Raw genomic sequence first — 16,081 nt, forward strand, 5'->3', positions numbered from 1 at the left:
ATCCCTTTGACTGTTATCTAAAACATGACCAGTAAACCTTCCACAGAAACTAATGAAAATGCAGGAGACACTGTACATAAATATTGCAACCAATCTTGTGGTGTGCACTGGTCCCCACGTTTCCCTATTTTAAGTCTCAACCCTATGTTATACTATAGTTAACTATAAGTTGATAGGTAGAGAATTGCAGGAGTAAACACCTGCTATTAAGGACAAATTAAATAAATACTTTAATGGAGGCATGTTTGCTATGCACTGAAATCAGAGGGTTAAGCAGACTTGCCTATCTTTAAGTAGACTTGTAACAGATGACCCAAAATAGTGCCTTTCACACCTTTAAATGTTCAAATAAATTCTGCAATAATTACTTAATTACAGAGCTCAAGGAAATAAAGCCTTTTACATTCTCATTAAAGCAACTATCTCATACACAGCACCTAACTGTTGAGGCAGATGAGCTCTCATAATATGTAGCTTGTCAACAGCAGTACTACTGTGGGAAAATAAAGAGTCTCTTCCAGTAATGGCCGTTCTAAAAAAAAACTTTAATGGAGTGAAAAAAGTAAGTATTAACAGCAATGTAGAAGTCCAAAAGACAAATGAATCGTCATTCTGTAAGGTTTAGTGGATCAGTGACCAGAGTTTAACTGTACCTTGCGACTCTGCAGCTTGATTCTCTGCCCCTTCTTTCCCTGATTGAGAGACCTGGTAATAAGCACTATCTGCACCTCGCAAAGTTTCTTTTCTCTGAATGGACAGATCAGGGCTTTTACCCCCTGAACCTCGGAAAAATGACAAAACTCCAGATGTCTTTCTTGCTAGAAAAGAGCAAGAACATTTCTTTTTATAATTTCTAAATGAATTCCTATCCACTTTTGCTAACAACTACAAGAAGCGAGCCAGTGGTAGCAAAGAAATGAAAGCTGAAATACTGCTGAGCTGTTTATGCTATAATGCACTATAAAGCAGGTACTTGATTTAAATAAGCCATTAAAAATAAACTTACATGTCTGTTCAGAATCGCTGCTGCGATTTCCTTGACTGCTGCTGCTTTCCAAATGCCTTGCAGGGCTATTGGTCTTTGGTCTATCAGTATTACTGAAACACAACCAACACAAGTGAAATATCCATATAAATATATTTTTAAAAAATAAATAAAAAATAACTTAAATGTATAATATATCTCTCTCTCTTTTCATGAATATAAAAGACCAGATTTAATATAAGAAACCAGTCTCAGTATTTTCTAGCAAACAATCTGTACTAGATACATTTCAGAATTTTTGTTTAGCTGGTTCATAACAAAGATTGTAACTTTCCCACTGTTAAGACACCAAAGGTAAAAAGATTTTCTACCGTGCAGCGCAAGATATTACACAGATACAATGGAATATTGGCAGAATTTAATATCACCATAAAAGGGGAAGAGCTCAAGAACGAGCAACGCCATCCCATGGGACCATAACTTCCTCAAAGTGGCAATCACCATCGGATTGCCACTCCCTCCCCAACTATTTCTGTGATTTTTCTTCTGAGCCTAACTCAACCGACCATCTGACTCAATGCGGGCAAGATCCAGGCAGTGCAGCACACCCTCAAGGCCCAGCATTGAAGTCCAGCTCTGTCCAACTGAAGGAGAACACAGCCATTTTTTTAAGCACCAGCTGCTGTAAACCAGGTAAGCTAAAGGCCCCATTGAAATTCAAAGGTCCTTGACAGGCAAGGGATGCTTAAGTAGATGGATAGAATTTGGAGGGTGGGGATGGGATCAGGATTGGGGGTGTATAGTTGGGCCTGTCAGAACCATCCAAAATTTATGAGTTAAAAGGCATATTCAGATGGTTCCTAGCGCAGGGCGATTGCAATGCAAACTTTACCTATGAAGTTCAGAGAGGAATACACAACGCATCTTTGGGGTTCCCCACCTCTTCCCAATCTGGCACTAGGGAGCTTAGATGTTACACCCAATATAAACTAGATAGAAATTCACAGTAATAATTTTATTTGGGAGCCTTCAACATAATGTCTCAAGGTGCTCATAAAGAAACAAAACCTAAACAACGGATTGCTGCTCTCATCAAGTTGATGGATCACTTAGCGAAGTCCAATTTAAGGTAAAATGTCCGAATGTGGTTGAGGAATGCAGACACCGGGTCTGATATCATCAGTAAACTCAAGAAATCCATCTCCATGTTTTTTCCCCTGACTCCATCACATTGCCATCCCATCCAAATTACTTTGCCTGTTGTACTCCTTCATCACTCCCATTCGTCATAGATTCTCGTCCAAGATCTTCCACAACATTTTTGTATTCCTTGCAGCTACAGAAAATATTAATAAGTTAAAGGCTGGAATTTACACAACAGACAGAATATATCTGTGAAAAAGAACAACGTTTTAGAAACCAAACAAAGTACCTGAGCGCAAATGCAATGATTGAACTTGGCTCCTTCTCGCATACTGTAATTGGTACACGTTCATGTTCCCACATCAGGTAATGCTTATCTGGATCACTATTGAAGAATTGAAAATGCATGGTCACACTCACTCCCATACTAAAATTATTGAATATGCTCTATATATTACGCATATATATTATTAAAAAATGGCCCTGACCATTACCTCAGAATTTCCTTTTTAGGTATTTGATATGCCTAAATGCAAACTGCTTTAAAAATACCATTGAATTCCCAAAGGACTAGTGTTTTATTGTATTTATTTAATTAGTAACTTGCTAAGTTTCATTTCTAAACCTTGGATAATTTTTAATTCTTCATACTTTCCCTTTGCGTAGTACATAGAACAGTACAGCACAGAACAGGCCCTTCGGCCCTCGATGTTGTGCCGAGCAATGATCACCCTAACGCATCCACCCTATACCAGTAACCCCCCCGCCCCCATTAACCTTATTTTTCAGGACACAAAGGGCAATTTAGCATGGCCAATCCACCTAACCCGCACATCTTTGGACTGTGGGAGGAAACCGGAGCACCCGGAGGAAACCCACGCACACAAACTGAGTGATCACAAACTGAGAATACACGAGGTCTGGTCTTTGCATCACTGTAATCAACATTCATGATATCATAGAATCAAGAATCATAGAATTGAAAATGGCATCAAACACACCACAAAGTGATTCTTTTTAATCTAAAATTAAAAATGAAACATTTTGATTTAATTTAAAATGTGTAGATAAGAACAAAACTTACAATGGGAAAGGAATGGAATTATAACTGCTTCCAGGAAGTAAGTTTGCAAAAATGGTCTTCATAGTTGACTTTTCTTTCACTTGACTGTCAGTTGAGCCCAGAAGATGTCCATCATATACATCTGCAAGCGTTAACGTAGCTGTTAAAGCACATTACATTGAAAACCTTAACATGGTGCCCCAGCCAGAAGACTGGAAGGAAAATACGTCAAGATTACTAAAATGGACCAAGACTTTTCCCTGCTAGCCATGACTCAGACCAGAAGAATTTGCATTAGAGTCTTCTAAATATAAAGACCATCAGCATTCAGTCAGGCTCTTTGATTATTTTATGTATCTCTTATTGGCATGTTAATTATGTATCTGGACACCCCCCACCGCCAAGACTTAAGGACCACTGTTGTATCAACCTTTCCCCATTTAAAAAGTACTCTATTCTATCCTTTTTAGAACCAAAGTGGATGACCTCACATTTACCTTCACTCAAATTCATTTGCCAGAATATTACCCATTATTTAAGCTATCAATATCTTCCGTAATTTAAAGCTTGTATCTACATTGTTTATAATACCATCTATCGACTTCTGGTGGCTGCCATGGAGTAAACGGTCACACATTCAGCAGCTCTCGCCCTTAGTGTTTTTTTAATGGTGTTTAGCCGGATTTTTCAGAACATTTCTCAACATAAGTTGATCGAAGGGAGAGGAAAAGGAGGTGACCCTCAATTTATTGAATCGTGCCAACATAAGAAGGTGATAACAGGGAGGGGTTTGCTTTGTTGCCTGCGCATTGGGTGATGGTATGCTTGCTTTTTGGGATTGTTGTTACTGTGTTGAGTGCTTGTTTTATTGCTAGGTGTGATAGAATCTGGCATTCAGCAGGCGTTTTGATGCCAGAGGGTGGGAGATGCTGAACTAGCTGGATAGCTGGTTCACGGGAGCAAAGTGGGGGAGAGCCAAGGGAAGACGAAGGGGGGGGGGGGGGTGTACTGCTGTCGGGTAAGGGACAGTTAGGAGACTGGAGATGGAGATCAGATGGCAGTCGCCGCCGAGGGACAGATCAAGCGAGATGTGGAACATGGGCTAGGGGCTGGCCTAGGAAAGGTCGTGGTTGACCGACAGGGATGGGGGGCAAAAGCCACCCCCCCCCCCCCCCCGACCAGACTGGTTACATGGAATGTCCGTGGACTGAACAGACCGGTTAAGAGAGCTTGTGTGTTCGCACACCTGAGACAATTAAAAGCAGACGTGGCTATGTTACAGGAGACACACTTGAAGCTGGGAGACCAAATTAGATTAAAGAAGGAATGGGTCGGGCAAGTGTTTCACTCAGGACTGGACTTTAAAACAAGGGGGGGTGCCTATCCTGATTAATAAACGGGTGACATTCGAGGTGGAGAGGATAGAGGTAGACCCAGGAGGCAGATTTATTATGGTTAGTAGGAAGCTAGAGGGAATGGCAGTAGTTCTGGTGAATATGCCCCAAACTGGGATGATGTTGCGTTCATCAGGAAGGTGCTGGGGAAGATCCCAGATCTTGACTCGCACCGGCTGATCATGGGGGATGACTTTAATACGGTCCTGGACCAGAGGCTGGACCCGTCAAGTGCTCGGTTGGGGAAGCTATCAGCAATGGCAAAGGAACTGCGGGGTTCATGGAGCACATGGGAGGGTTGGAGCACATGGGAGGGGTGGATCCATGGCGATTTGAGAGACCAAGGAGCAGGGAATATTCATTCTACTCCCATGTACATAAGGCGTACTCCAGGATAGATTTCTTTGTGCTAGAAAAACATTGTTAGCAGTGGTTGAGGACACGGAGTACTCAGCAATTGTGGTCTCAGATCATGCACCACACTGGATAGACCTACGGGTAGACACGGGAATGTCCCAGCGCCCACAGTGGAGACTAGATACAGGGCTGTTAGCGGATGGGGAGATCTGTGAGCGAGTGAGAGGCCATTTGGGGGTACATAAAGATCAATGACACGGGTGAGACTGCAGGTGGGGTGGTCTGGGAGGCACTAAAAGCGGTCATTAGAGGGGAATGTATTTCGATTCAAGCCCACAGGGATAAAACTGAGCGGTCGGAGCTGGACAGGTTGGTAAGAGAAATCTTACAGGTGGACAGGAGATACTCGGAGTCTCCAAATGAGGAGCTCCTGAAGGAGCGTCAGATACTTTAAATGGAGTTTAGGCTCCTTTCCACAGGAAAGATGGAGGGTCAGATGAGGAGGGTAAAAGGGGCAATATATGAACATGGGGAGAAAGCCAGCAGGATGCTGGCACATCAGCTGAGAAAACAAGAGGCGGCGAGAGAAATAGGGAAAATAAAAGATTTGAGGGGGAAGACGGTGACGGACTCGGGGGCAGTGAATGAAGTGTTCCGGGAATTGTATAGCCAGATATACGAGTCGGAACCCCCGGATGGGGAAGAGGGCATGAATCAATTCCTGGGGAGGCTAGCGTTCCCAAAGGCAAATGAGGAGCTGGGGGGCCCAATTGGGCTTGGGGAGGTGATAGATGGACTGGGGACGATGCAATTGGGTAAAGCCCCGGGACCTTATGGGTTCCCAGTGGAATTTTATAAGAAGTTCTCTGGGTTACTGGGTTGAGATTTTCAACGAGTCCAAGGAGCTGAGAGTACTGCCCTCCCCCAAAGTTATCACAGGCATCAATTTCTCTCATTCTGAAGCGTGACAAGGATCCGGAGAGCTGTGGATCAGACAGGCCAATATCCCTCTTGAATGTAGATGCCAAATTATTGGAAAAGACCCTGGCCACTCGAATAGAAGATTGTGTCCCGGAGATAATTGGTGAGGATCAGACGGGATTTGAAAAGGGCAGGCACCTGAAATCCAACATTAGACGGCTTCTTAATGTAATTATGATGCCAGCGGAGGGGTGCAAGGCTGAGGTGGTAGTTGCCATGTACATTGAGAAGGCTTTCGACCGAGTGGAGTGGAAATATCTATGGGATATTTTCGGCAGGTTTGGGTAGGGATTTGTGGAGTGGTTCCGGCTACCGTACCAGGCCCTGGTGGCACTTCAGTCTTTGTCGGGATACCCGCTCTCCCCATTACTTTTTATCATGGCCAATGAACCCTTAGCAATGGCTCTGAAAGTAACGAATACCTGGAGGGGAATAGTGAGGGGGAGGGGATGGGGTGGGGTGGAGCACAGGGTCTCTCTCTATGCGGACAATTTACTGCTTTATATCACGGACCCGGTGAGACGGGGATGACCAAAATCATGGAGGTATTAGGAGAATTTGGGCGATTTTCAGGCTATGAGTTAAACATGGGAAAAAACGAGATATTCGTGATTCAGGCACGGGGGCAGGAAAGTAGGCTCAAGGAGCTACCTTTTAAAGTGGTTGGGAAGGGTTTTAGGTATCTGGGAATTCAAGTGGCCAAGGATTTGGGGCAGCTTCACAAGTTAAATTTGGGCAAAGCAGTGGATCAAATGAGAAGGGGTTTTTGCAGATGGGACATGCTCCCACTGACGCTGGCGGGGAGGGTTCAGATGGTGAAGATGACTGTCCTTCAAGACTGCTTTTCTTTTTTTAGTGTCTCCCGATGTTTGTCCCAAAGGCTTTTTTCAGAAGTATTAATGTGGCGATATTGAGGTTTATATGGGCGGATAAAACAACCAAGAGTAAAGAGGACATTCCTGGAACGGGCCTGCGGGGAAGGGGGATTGGCTGTCCCAAGCTTTATTAACTATTACTGGGCTTCCAACATTTCGATGGTCAGGAAGTGGGTAGTGGGAGAGGGGTCGGTCTGGGGGCGGATGGAGGCAGCATCCTGCAAAGGTACGAGTCTGGAGGCTTTACTGACGGCACCCCTGCTGTTCTCACCGGCTCGGTACTCCACAAGTCCTGTGGTGCTGGCAGCCCCGAGGGTGTGGAGGCAATGGAGGCAGCATACGAGACTGGAGGGGGCGTCAGTGTGGTCACCGATCTGTGGCAATCACCGGTTTGTCCTGGGGGGGCTGAATAGGGGCTTTAAGGTATGGCAGCGGGCAGGGATTGAGAGGTTTGGGCATCTATTCATCCAGGAGGCTTCCCGACCTTGAAGACATTAGAGGAGGAGTTTGACTTGCCAGCAGGGAACGGGTTTCGGTATCTTCAAGTGCGGGACTTTGTACGGAGACCGGTCCCAAGCTTTCCTCGCCTCCCCCTGAGGGGACTAGAGGATAAAATGCAGTCAAAAATAGCGGTTGGAGGTGGGAAGGTTTCTGACGTATACAGGGAATTGTTAGAGTGGGAAGGGGCCCCTATCAGAGAGGTGAAGAGCAAGTGGGAAGAGGAGTTGAGAGGGGAGCTAGAAATTGAACTGTGGGAAAAAGCCTTGAAAAGGGTAAATGCATCCTCGTCCTGTGCCAGACTCAGCTTGATTCAGTTCAAGGTAGTCCACAGGGCCCACATAACAGTAGCCTGGGTGAGCAGGTTCTTAGAGGAGGTGGAGGACAGATGTGGGCGTCGCCCAGCCAACCATGTTCATATGCTTTGGGCATGTCCAAAACTGAAGGAATTCTGGCAGGGATTTCCAGATGTTATGTCAAAAGTCCTGGATGGTAGGGTAACTCAGAGTCCAGAATTAGCAATATTTGGGGTGTCGGAAGATCTGGGGGCAAAAAGGGGGGGGGGGGGGGGCGATATTGTGGCCTTCTCCTCCCTGGTGGCCCGGAGATGGATCTTGATGAGATGGAGGGACTCGGAGCCCTCACAATCAGGAGTGTGGGTCCGCGATATGGTAGAGTTTCTTAGTCTGAAAAAAAATCAAGTTTGCTCTAAGAGGATCAATACAGGGATTCGCCCGGAGTTGGCAGCCGCTCATCAATTTCTTTAACAAAAACTGAACGTTAGCAGTAAGGTGGGAAAAGGGAAAAAGGGGAGGGGGAAGGGGGAAAATAGGAGACATGGTAATGTTAAATAACAACAGGGAATTTAGTGCAAGAGTAATTGGGGATAGGGCGGGAGAAGTGGGGTGCATGGTTTAGTGTGTGTTGTTATTTTAGGGGGTATTTTGTGCGTCGACCCACGCGGTTGTTTTAGAAAGGTTAATATGTTAAAAGTGTGAAAATTATAAATACTTCAATAAAATATTTTTTTAAATAAATAAGTAAATAATACCATCTATCATCAGAAAATTTGGACATGGCTGATATACTCCACAGAATTTTAGCGGTTTTAAGGATGACTTTATCAGAGGTTTCAAGATATTAAGAGGAACAGATAAGGTAGAGAGAAACGATTTCCACCGGGTGGGGAGTACAAGGTTAGAGGGCATACTGTAAAAAATGAGAAACAACCCTTTCAGGAGTGTAATTAGGAAATACTACTACACACAAAAGGATGGTAGAAATGGCACTTGATGGGTGATGAATTATTACATTTAAAACTAAGATCGATAATATTTCTTGGTTAACAAACTTTAAGGAATATGGGGTAGAAGAGGATATATGGAATTAGGTCACAGAACCATGATCTCACGGAATGGCAATACAGACTCAAGTAGCTAAATGGATGCTTCCACTCCTATGTTTACTGATCAGGCCAACGTGAAAGTGCCTTAATCAATTGTTGGTGAATGCAGTCCCACAGTACAAGTTTCCACATTTAATTATAGGAAAATGAAAGTGGGGTGGATGATTTTCTGAGGCTGGCTTCAAGGGACATTGCTAGAGAAAACTTTCGGATTTATCAAATTCACCTACCTAATCAACAACCACTTGACATTTCTTGCCCTAAATAGTTCAAAATGTGAAAATAAACACTCAAGGACATATCAAATCGTCTTGTGTAAAGCACTGCAGTGCGTGTTTGGATTTTTGTTGGAGCCAAATACAAAGTTACTTTAAGGGTGGAAAAACACACTGATATATAATGAATTGCAGACGAAGACTAAATAGGAGTTAACTTCAGAAGCTTCCCACAACTATTGCCTGAATTTACAATATCTCTAGGAAGACAAAGGATATTCATAAGGAATAGCCTTCTGTTGTTACAAGATTACAATAAGGATGAATCCTAGTACTTAACATACTTAAACTTTGTCTCACAGGTAATACAATTTCACAATATAATAGAAACAAGAGTAGACCATTCAGTTCTCAAACCTGCTCTTGTTTCTCAACTATGTAATCTGACCTGCCTCAACACTTCATGTCCCGTAATTTCTTAAACAAAGTTCTGTCATTCTCAGTCTTGAATATCCTCAAGATGGAGCATCCACAATTTTGTGGAGGTAGGCAATTCCAAAGATTCACAATCTTCAGTGAATAAATTTCTCCACATTTCGATTCTTAATAGCCTGCCTCTTATCCTGAGTTTGTTCCTGATGTTCTAGATACCCCAGCCCGTGTAAACAACCTCTATGTCCACCATGTCAAGCCCCTTCAGAATATTGTTATTTTTCAATAAGATCACCTCCCATTCTTCTGGACTTGATGTACAGGTCCAATTTATTCAGATTCTTATCACAGGTGAATCCTCTCATCTCAGAATCAATCCAATGAACCCTCACTGTACTGCCTCAAAGTATATACTTCCTTGGATATGGAGACCAAAACTGCACACAGTATTCCAGGTGTGATCTCACCAAAGCACTAAACAATAGTAAGAAGTCTTACAATACCAAGGTAAAGTCCAACAGGTTTGTTTCGAATCACTAGCTTTCGGAGCACTGCTCCTTTCTCAGGTGAATGAGCACTGCTCCTTCCTCAAACTGAACAATAGTAGTATGACTTTTTTATTCTTGTACAAGAACAAAATACTGCAGAGATGCTCGAAATCTGAAATTAAAACAGAAAAGGCTGGAAACACTCAGCAGGTACGGCAGTGTCTGCAGAAAGAAAAACAGAGTTAATGTTTCAGGTTCTAATGAAAGGTCACATCCGAAACATCAGCTCTCTTTCTATCATATAATCTGAAATGTAAACTTGGTTTCTCCCTCCACAGGTGTTGCCAGAATTGCTGAGTGTTTCCAGCAAGTTTTTGTTTTTATTCCTTATTCATGTCGCAGACATGGCAAAGAACATTTATAAATTACTTACCGTCAGCATTATTGGTATCTTGGTCACTGGTAATAGACACTATTGGAATATTGGGCCCAGCAGATAGTTGCTCTGTGCATACATCCGGAGAGGAGGGTAACTGAGAATTAGCATTGTTAGCTGCCATACTAGTCAATAAGCGATCCTCTGTAAAAGAGATTTTTTTCAATCACACAACGGTTTCAAAAGTCTGAGATCATGAAAGCTGATGCTAAGTTTCAAACTGCTTTATTGCATCTGAAAATTATTTTCAATAAATTTAGACTACAAATTCATCAAAATTATATTTGCAGATTCTTTCCACCTGTTAACTAAGTACATGCTGCATTCAAAATTACACATGCACCACTGTGCATAATAGAGAACAAGAGAGCTGAAATATTCATTCTATAGTGAACACAATAATAATTTCAATTTCTGATCACATTGAAGATGTTTTGGAGAGAGCCAAAACAGTGGTCACACAACTTTTTGGACATGAGTAGTGCTTTGTGTCATGTGATAAAACATACATATGAACCGTCAATTCTCAAGTGTCAGTTAGGTGGGAGAGGTCCCCCACAGGAAGGAACCTAGAAAGTGAACAACTTGGTTGGTTACAAAGTACAAATAAAGCAAACACTGGCTGTCACAGACCAGGGACAACCCTTCCTTTTCTTTACAACTAGAAAGATAGGAAACTGACAGTAAAAATTAGAATACATTTACATAGGAACATAAGAATTAGGAGCAGAAGTAGGCAACTCAGCTCTTTGAACCTGCTCCGCCATTCAATCAGATCAGGCTGATCTCTTGTTTCAACTTTGGAACAAAGAAACACTAGTGATCAGAATGACAGATTTAATTTGGAAATCAGTACTAGAGAATTACTTGAGAGAGAAAAATGGCCCACATGGGTCAATTATGCAGAAATACCACAGCTGGATCTCAGTGCTTCTGGAGAGGAGCTTTGGGATGCTACCTGAGATGGTTTAGGAAATAGAAAAGGAAAGTTAGTGAAATCCATCGCTCGTGCCAGCTGTTTGCAGCAGCTGAGGAGTGCAATGAGGAACATGATAGAATAAGGCAAAAGCTAGAGAAACAGATGCAAGATAAGGCAGATTTAGAAAAATTGCCAGCAGAACAATACCTCAAACGACAAAGCGATCTATTAAATATGGGGCAGTTTCAAGCACAGTGTGAAAGGGCTTTCCAGGAACAGGATAGAGCACTTAGTGGAAAAGAAGTAGATCGGAAGAAAATAGCTAAATTGACAGACCAGAACGACAATTTAAATGTGCTGTTTGGAAACCGTTCGGAACGTACATGGTGTTACAGACCATTCTAAATGTTGAAAGGAAATTGAAGAGTTAAAATTCCAGTTACGGGAGATACAAGCCTGGGGGCCCTGGTAACGGCGCCGTGGCCGCTCCCTCCTACGAGGTATACCACGAGTCCGGTGGTGGCGGCTACCCTCAAGATTTGGGGGCAGTGGAGGCGACATAGGGGACAAGTGGGGGGCTCGATGGAGGCTCCGTTCAGGGGGAACCATAGGTTCGTCCCGGAGAACATTTATGGGGGATTTCAGGGTTGGCACAGAGCGGGCATCAGACAGCTGAGGGACCTGTTTATTGATGGGAGGTTTGCGAGCCTGGGGGAGTTGGAGGAGAAATTTGGGCTCCCCCGGGAAACATGTTCAGGTATCTGCAGGTAAAGGCATTTGCTAGACGGCAGGTGGAGGGATTCCCTTCGCTTCCCGCGAGGGGGGGGTGAGTGACAGGGTGATTTTGGGGGTCTGGGTCGGAGAGGGGAAGATATCTGATATCTACAAGGTTATGCAGGAGGCGGAGGAGGCGTCAGTAGAGGAGCTGAAAGCTAAGTGGGAGGGGGAACTGGGGGAACAGACTGAAGACGGGACATCGTCTGATGCACTGGAGAGGGTTAATTCTTCCTCCTCGTGTGCGCGGCTTAGCCTCATCCAATTCAAGGTGCTGCACTGGGCCCACATGACTGGGACGAGGATGAGTAAGTTCTTTGGGGGTGAAGACAGGTGTGTCAGGTGCTCGGGGAGTCCAGCGAACCATGCCCATATGTTCTGGGCATGCCCGGCACTGGAGGAGTTCTGGAAGGGGGTGGCGAGGACGGTGTCGAGGGTGGTGGGATCCAGGGTCAAGCCAGGATGGGGGCTCGCGATTTTTGGGGGTGGGGTGGAGCCGGGAGTGCAGGAGGCGAAAGAGGCCGGTGTGCTGGCCTTTGCGTCCCTAGTAGCCCGGCGAAGGATCTTGCTACAATGGAAGGATGCGAGGCCCCCAAGCGTGGAGACCTGGATCAATGACATGGCGGGTTTCATCAAGCTAGAGAAGGTCAAATTCGCCCTGAGGGGGTCGGTACAAGGGTTCTTTAGGCGGTGGCAACCTTTCCTCGACTTTCTGGCTCAACGATAGGTTACGGGGACAGTAGCAGCAGAAACCCGAGGGGGAGGGGGGGGAAGGGGGAGGGAAAGGGGGGTTGGGGGGGGGGGGGGAACGATGACTATGTTTGTTTATTTAATTTATTTTTAAGTTCTTTTTTTGTTCATTGGGATTGGGAGGGTGGGGGGATGTGATACATGCGTCGATATGGTCTGGGGGGTGTTACAGTTATTATGGGTTATTTTGTTGCATTTCATTGTTTGTCGTTATGTTTTATATTTTCTATAAAAAATTCCAATAAAAATTATTAAAAAAAAAAAAATCCAGTTACAAACAGAGTGAAGTATGATATGCACCTTTGGGGAAAAAGAGGAAGTCGACAGTAGTGAGGATAATGTTAACTGGCGTGACCAAGAACAAAAAGGTAGTTGACATAATGATGAAAGAGACTGGGGACCACCCCCGCATGGACCGACAGTCCTGAACCCTCTGAACCTGGTGCAGATGTCCTGATGAACCCGATAACTACCCAAAGAACAAACCCCCAGGTTGCGGGTGGACCCACCATTTATTGTACACTGTATATAGTACACCAGTTATCAGAAATAGCTAGCAAAATATCAGAATTCAGCCCTAAAGATGATCCATATGAATTGTTTCCAAAAATGAACCAGCAAAGAATATTACATGGATTAGTAGTGGTGGCGACCCTGCGGATATGGGGCCAGTGGAGGAGGCATGTGGGGGAGATGGGGGCGTCTGTCTGGGCGCCAATCTGCGACAACCATCGGTTTGCCCTCGGGAGTATGGATGGGGGGTTCCAAGGTAGTGGTGGCGACCCTGCGGATATGGGGCCAGTGGAGGAGGCATGTGGGGGAGATGGGGGCGTCTGTCTGGGCGCCAATCTGCGACAAACATCGGTTTGCCCCCGGGAGTATGGATGGGGGTTCCGAGTATGGCAGCGGGCGGGGGTGGGAAGGGTGGGTGATATGTTCCTGGAAGGGAGCTTTGCGAGTCTGAGGAGCTTGGAGGAGAAATTTGGGTTGGTAAGGGGAAATGATTTTAGATACCTACAGTTGCGGGACTTTGTTCGTAGACAGGTCCCATCTTTCCCGCGCCTCCCACCAATGGGGACCCTAGACAGAATAGTCTCTAGGAGGGAAGAAGGGGAGGGTAGAGTCTCGGGTATATATAAGGTGCTCATGAGGGAGGAAGGGTCCCAGACAAAGGAACTGAAACTTAAATGGGAGGAGGAGCTAGGTGGGGAAATAGAATAGAATAGAATAGAATAGAACAGTACAGCACAGAACAGGCCCTTCGGCCCCCGATGCTGCGCCGAGCAATGATCACCCTACTCAAACCCACGCAACCCATATACCCGTAACCCAACAATCCCCCCATTAACCTTACACTACGGGCAATTTAGCATGGCCAATCCACCTAACCCGTACATCTTTGGACTGTGGGAGGAAACCGGAGCACCCGGAGGAAACCCACGCACACACGGGGAGGACGTGCAGACTCCACACAGACAGTGACCCAGCCAGGAATCGAACCTGGGACCCTGGAGCTGTGAAGCATTGATGCTAACCACCATGCTACCGTGAGGCCCCCGAGGATGGAGGATGGGCTGTGGGCAGAGGCCCTGAGTAGGGTAAATTCGACCGCGACATGTGCTAGGCTCGGGCTGATTCAATTTAAGGTCGTTCACCGGGCCCATATGACGGTGGCTCGGATGAGCAAATTCTTCGGGATAGAGGACAAATGCGCTAGGTGCGCGGGAGGACCAGCGAACCACGTGCACATGTTTTGGGCATGCCCTAAGCTGAGGGGGTACTGGGAGGGATTTGCGGGGGTCATGTCCCGGCTACTAAAAACAAGGGTGGTGATGAGTCCAGGGGTGGCAATTTTTGGGGTTTCGGAGGACCCGGGGGTCCAGGGGGAGAAAGAGGCCGATGTTTTGGCCTTTGCTTCCCTGATAGCCCGGCGACGAATACTATTGGCGTGGAGGGACTCAAAGCCCCCGAAGACGGAGGTGTGGCTTGCGGACATGTCGAGTTTCCTGGGTATGGAGAAAATTAAGTTCGCCTTGAGGGGATCTGTGCAGGGGTTCGCCGGAGGTGGCAACCATTTATTGACTTCTTTGCGGGAGAGTGAGCGTCAGCAGGGGGTGGGGGGTGGGGGTAGAGTAGAGTAGGAGGGAAAATATGGTGGGTAGTACCGGTGGGAGAGGAGCAGGCTGGTGCAATATGTTATGATTGAAGTATTGAAAGTACATGGATGTTTGCACATTTTTGCCTTTTTTTTTGCTTTCTTTCTGATGATGTCTGTAACTGTTTATAAAGCCAAAAACTACCTCAATAAAATTGTTTATTAAAAAATTTAAAAAAAAGAATATTACATGGATTAGATGACAATGAAGGAAATAAATTATTGTTAATGTGTTTATGATCAGCAGTTCTCTCAGCCTTACCAGACCCTCAGAATCGGGGTGCGAGGGTCTTTTTAATGCGATCTAGGATGAATGAAATGTATGGATGAAATTTACTCAGACACGACTTAGATGAGCCAGTGGAATAGGACCCTAGCAATCCATTTTTCAGAAAGATGAAGAAATTTGATGGAATTATTTGACCCCACTGTAGCCACCTGGGTGGCCACGTCCCGACTACAAAATGGACACTTGCAGAGAATGAAGGGAAAAATAGACAATGCTGAGAAAGCAAGCAGGTGCAAGGTTTGTCTGTTGATTGGAGTTTGCAGCTCCCAGACAAGACCGATACTGCGAAACCATTCGCATGAGCCATCCCCGGGGACAAAGAGAAACATTTAAGCAAACGATACCAAAGCAGACACCCTGGCGCCAGAGGAGACTAGAACAAGGCAGGCCAACGGCCACCTAGGGCCCGCCCAGCAATCAGGGCAGACGCCCCTTTATTGGGAGGAAATCGATACCAATGATCAGGATATGGTCCAATTAATTGGGACCAAATTCAAGGACCACCCAAAAGCACGCGAAGCCCCTTTGGGGTATAAGAAGAAGCCCCCAAGAGAGAATCGTTCTTCTTGGCCTTGGCTCTCAGTGACGAGAGGCCTGCCTAGCAGCTGCACCAGAACAAGTAAGTCCAAAGTCAACGCACGCTACGAGATAGACGCTCCCAGCTACTATTCCATACAAGTTCGATCCCAACAGCCTCAGAACCGGACAACTGGCCATTGTTCCTCTGGCTGAGTGGGCACCTGAAGCTAAGTATAGGCTTTTAGTAGTGGCGATAGTTTAGTTGGTAGTTTGTGCATGAGTATAATTGACTGTGTGTGTAAATAAATGAGTATTGATTTTGAACTTACTAACTGGTGTATCAAGTCTTTGATCAGTATTCGGTTTTGAACCTTGTGGCGGTATCGAAAAGATACCTGGCGAC

General features: G+C 45.3%; 1 protein-coding gene across 8 annotated transcripts in view; it reads right to left on the reverse strand.

The window, feature by feature from the left end:
* Positions 1-16,081, reverse strand: part of pikfyve (phosphoinositide kinase, FYVE finger containing) — a 206,985-nt gene that overhangs the window by 21,724 nt on the left and 169,180 nt on the right. For 2 of the 8 annotated variants that reach the window (XM_038788673.1, XM_038788654.1), the window contains 6 exons: positions 10,270-10,416; positions 3,213-3,333; positions 2,418-2,513; positions 2,238-2,321; positions 1,007-1,110; positions 654-818 (listed from right to left, as the gene is read on the reverse strand). In XM_038788673.1, coding sequence (XP_038644601.1) covers positions 654-818; positions 1,007-1,110; positions 2,238-2,321; positions 2,418-2,513; positions 3,213-3,333; positions 10,270-10,416 — 717 coding nt within the window. The remainder of the gene's footprint in view (positions 1-653; positions 819-1,006; positions 1,111-2,237; positions 2,322-2,417; positions 2,514-3,212; positions 3,334-10,269; positions 10,417-16,081) is intronic. The other 6 variants (XM_038788659.1, XM_038788688.1, XM_038788662.1 and 3 more) reach the window with 5 other exon arrangements.

This window comes from Scyliorhinus canicula, chromosome 2 (genome assembly GCF_902713615.1).
Source record: "Scyliorhinus canicula chromosome 2, sScyCan1.1, whole genome shotgun sequence".
NCBI lineage: Eukaryota > Metazoa > Chordata > Chondrichthyes > Carcharhiniformes > Scyliorhinidae > Scyliorhinus > Scyliorhinus canicula.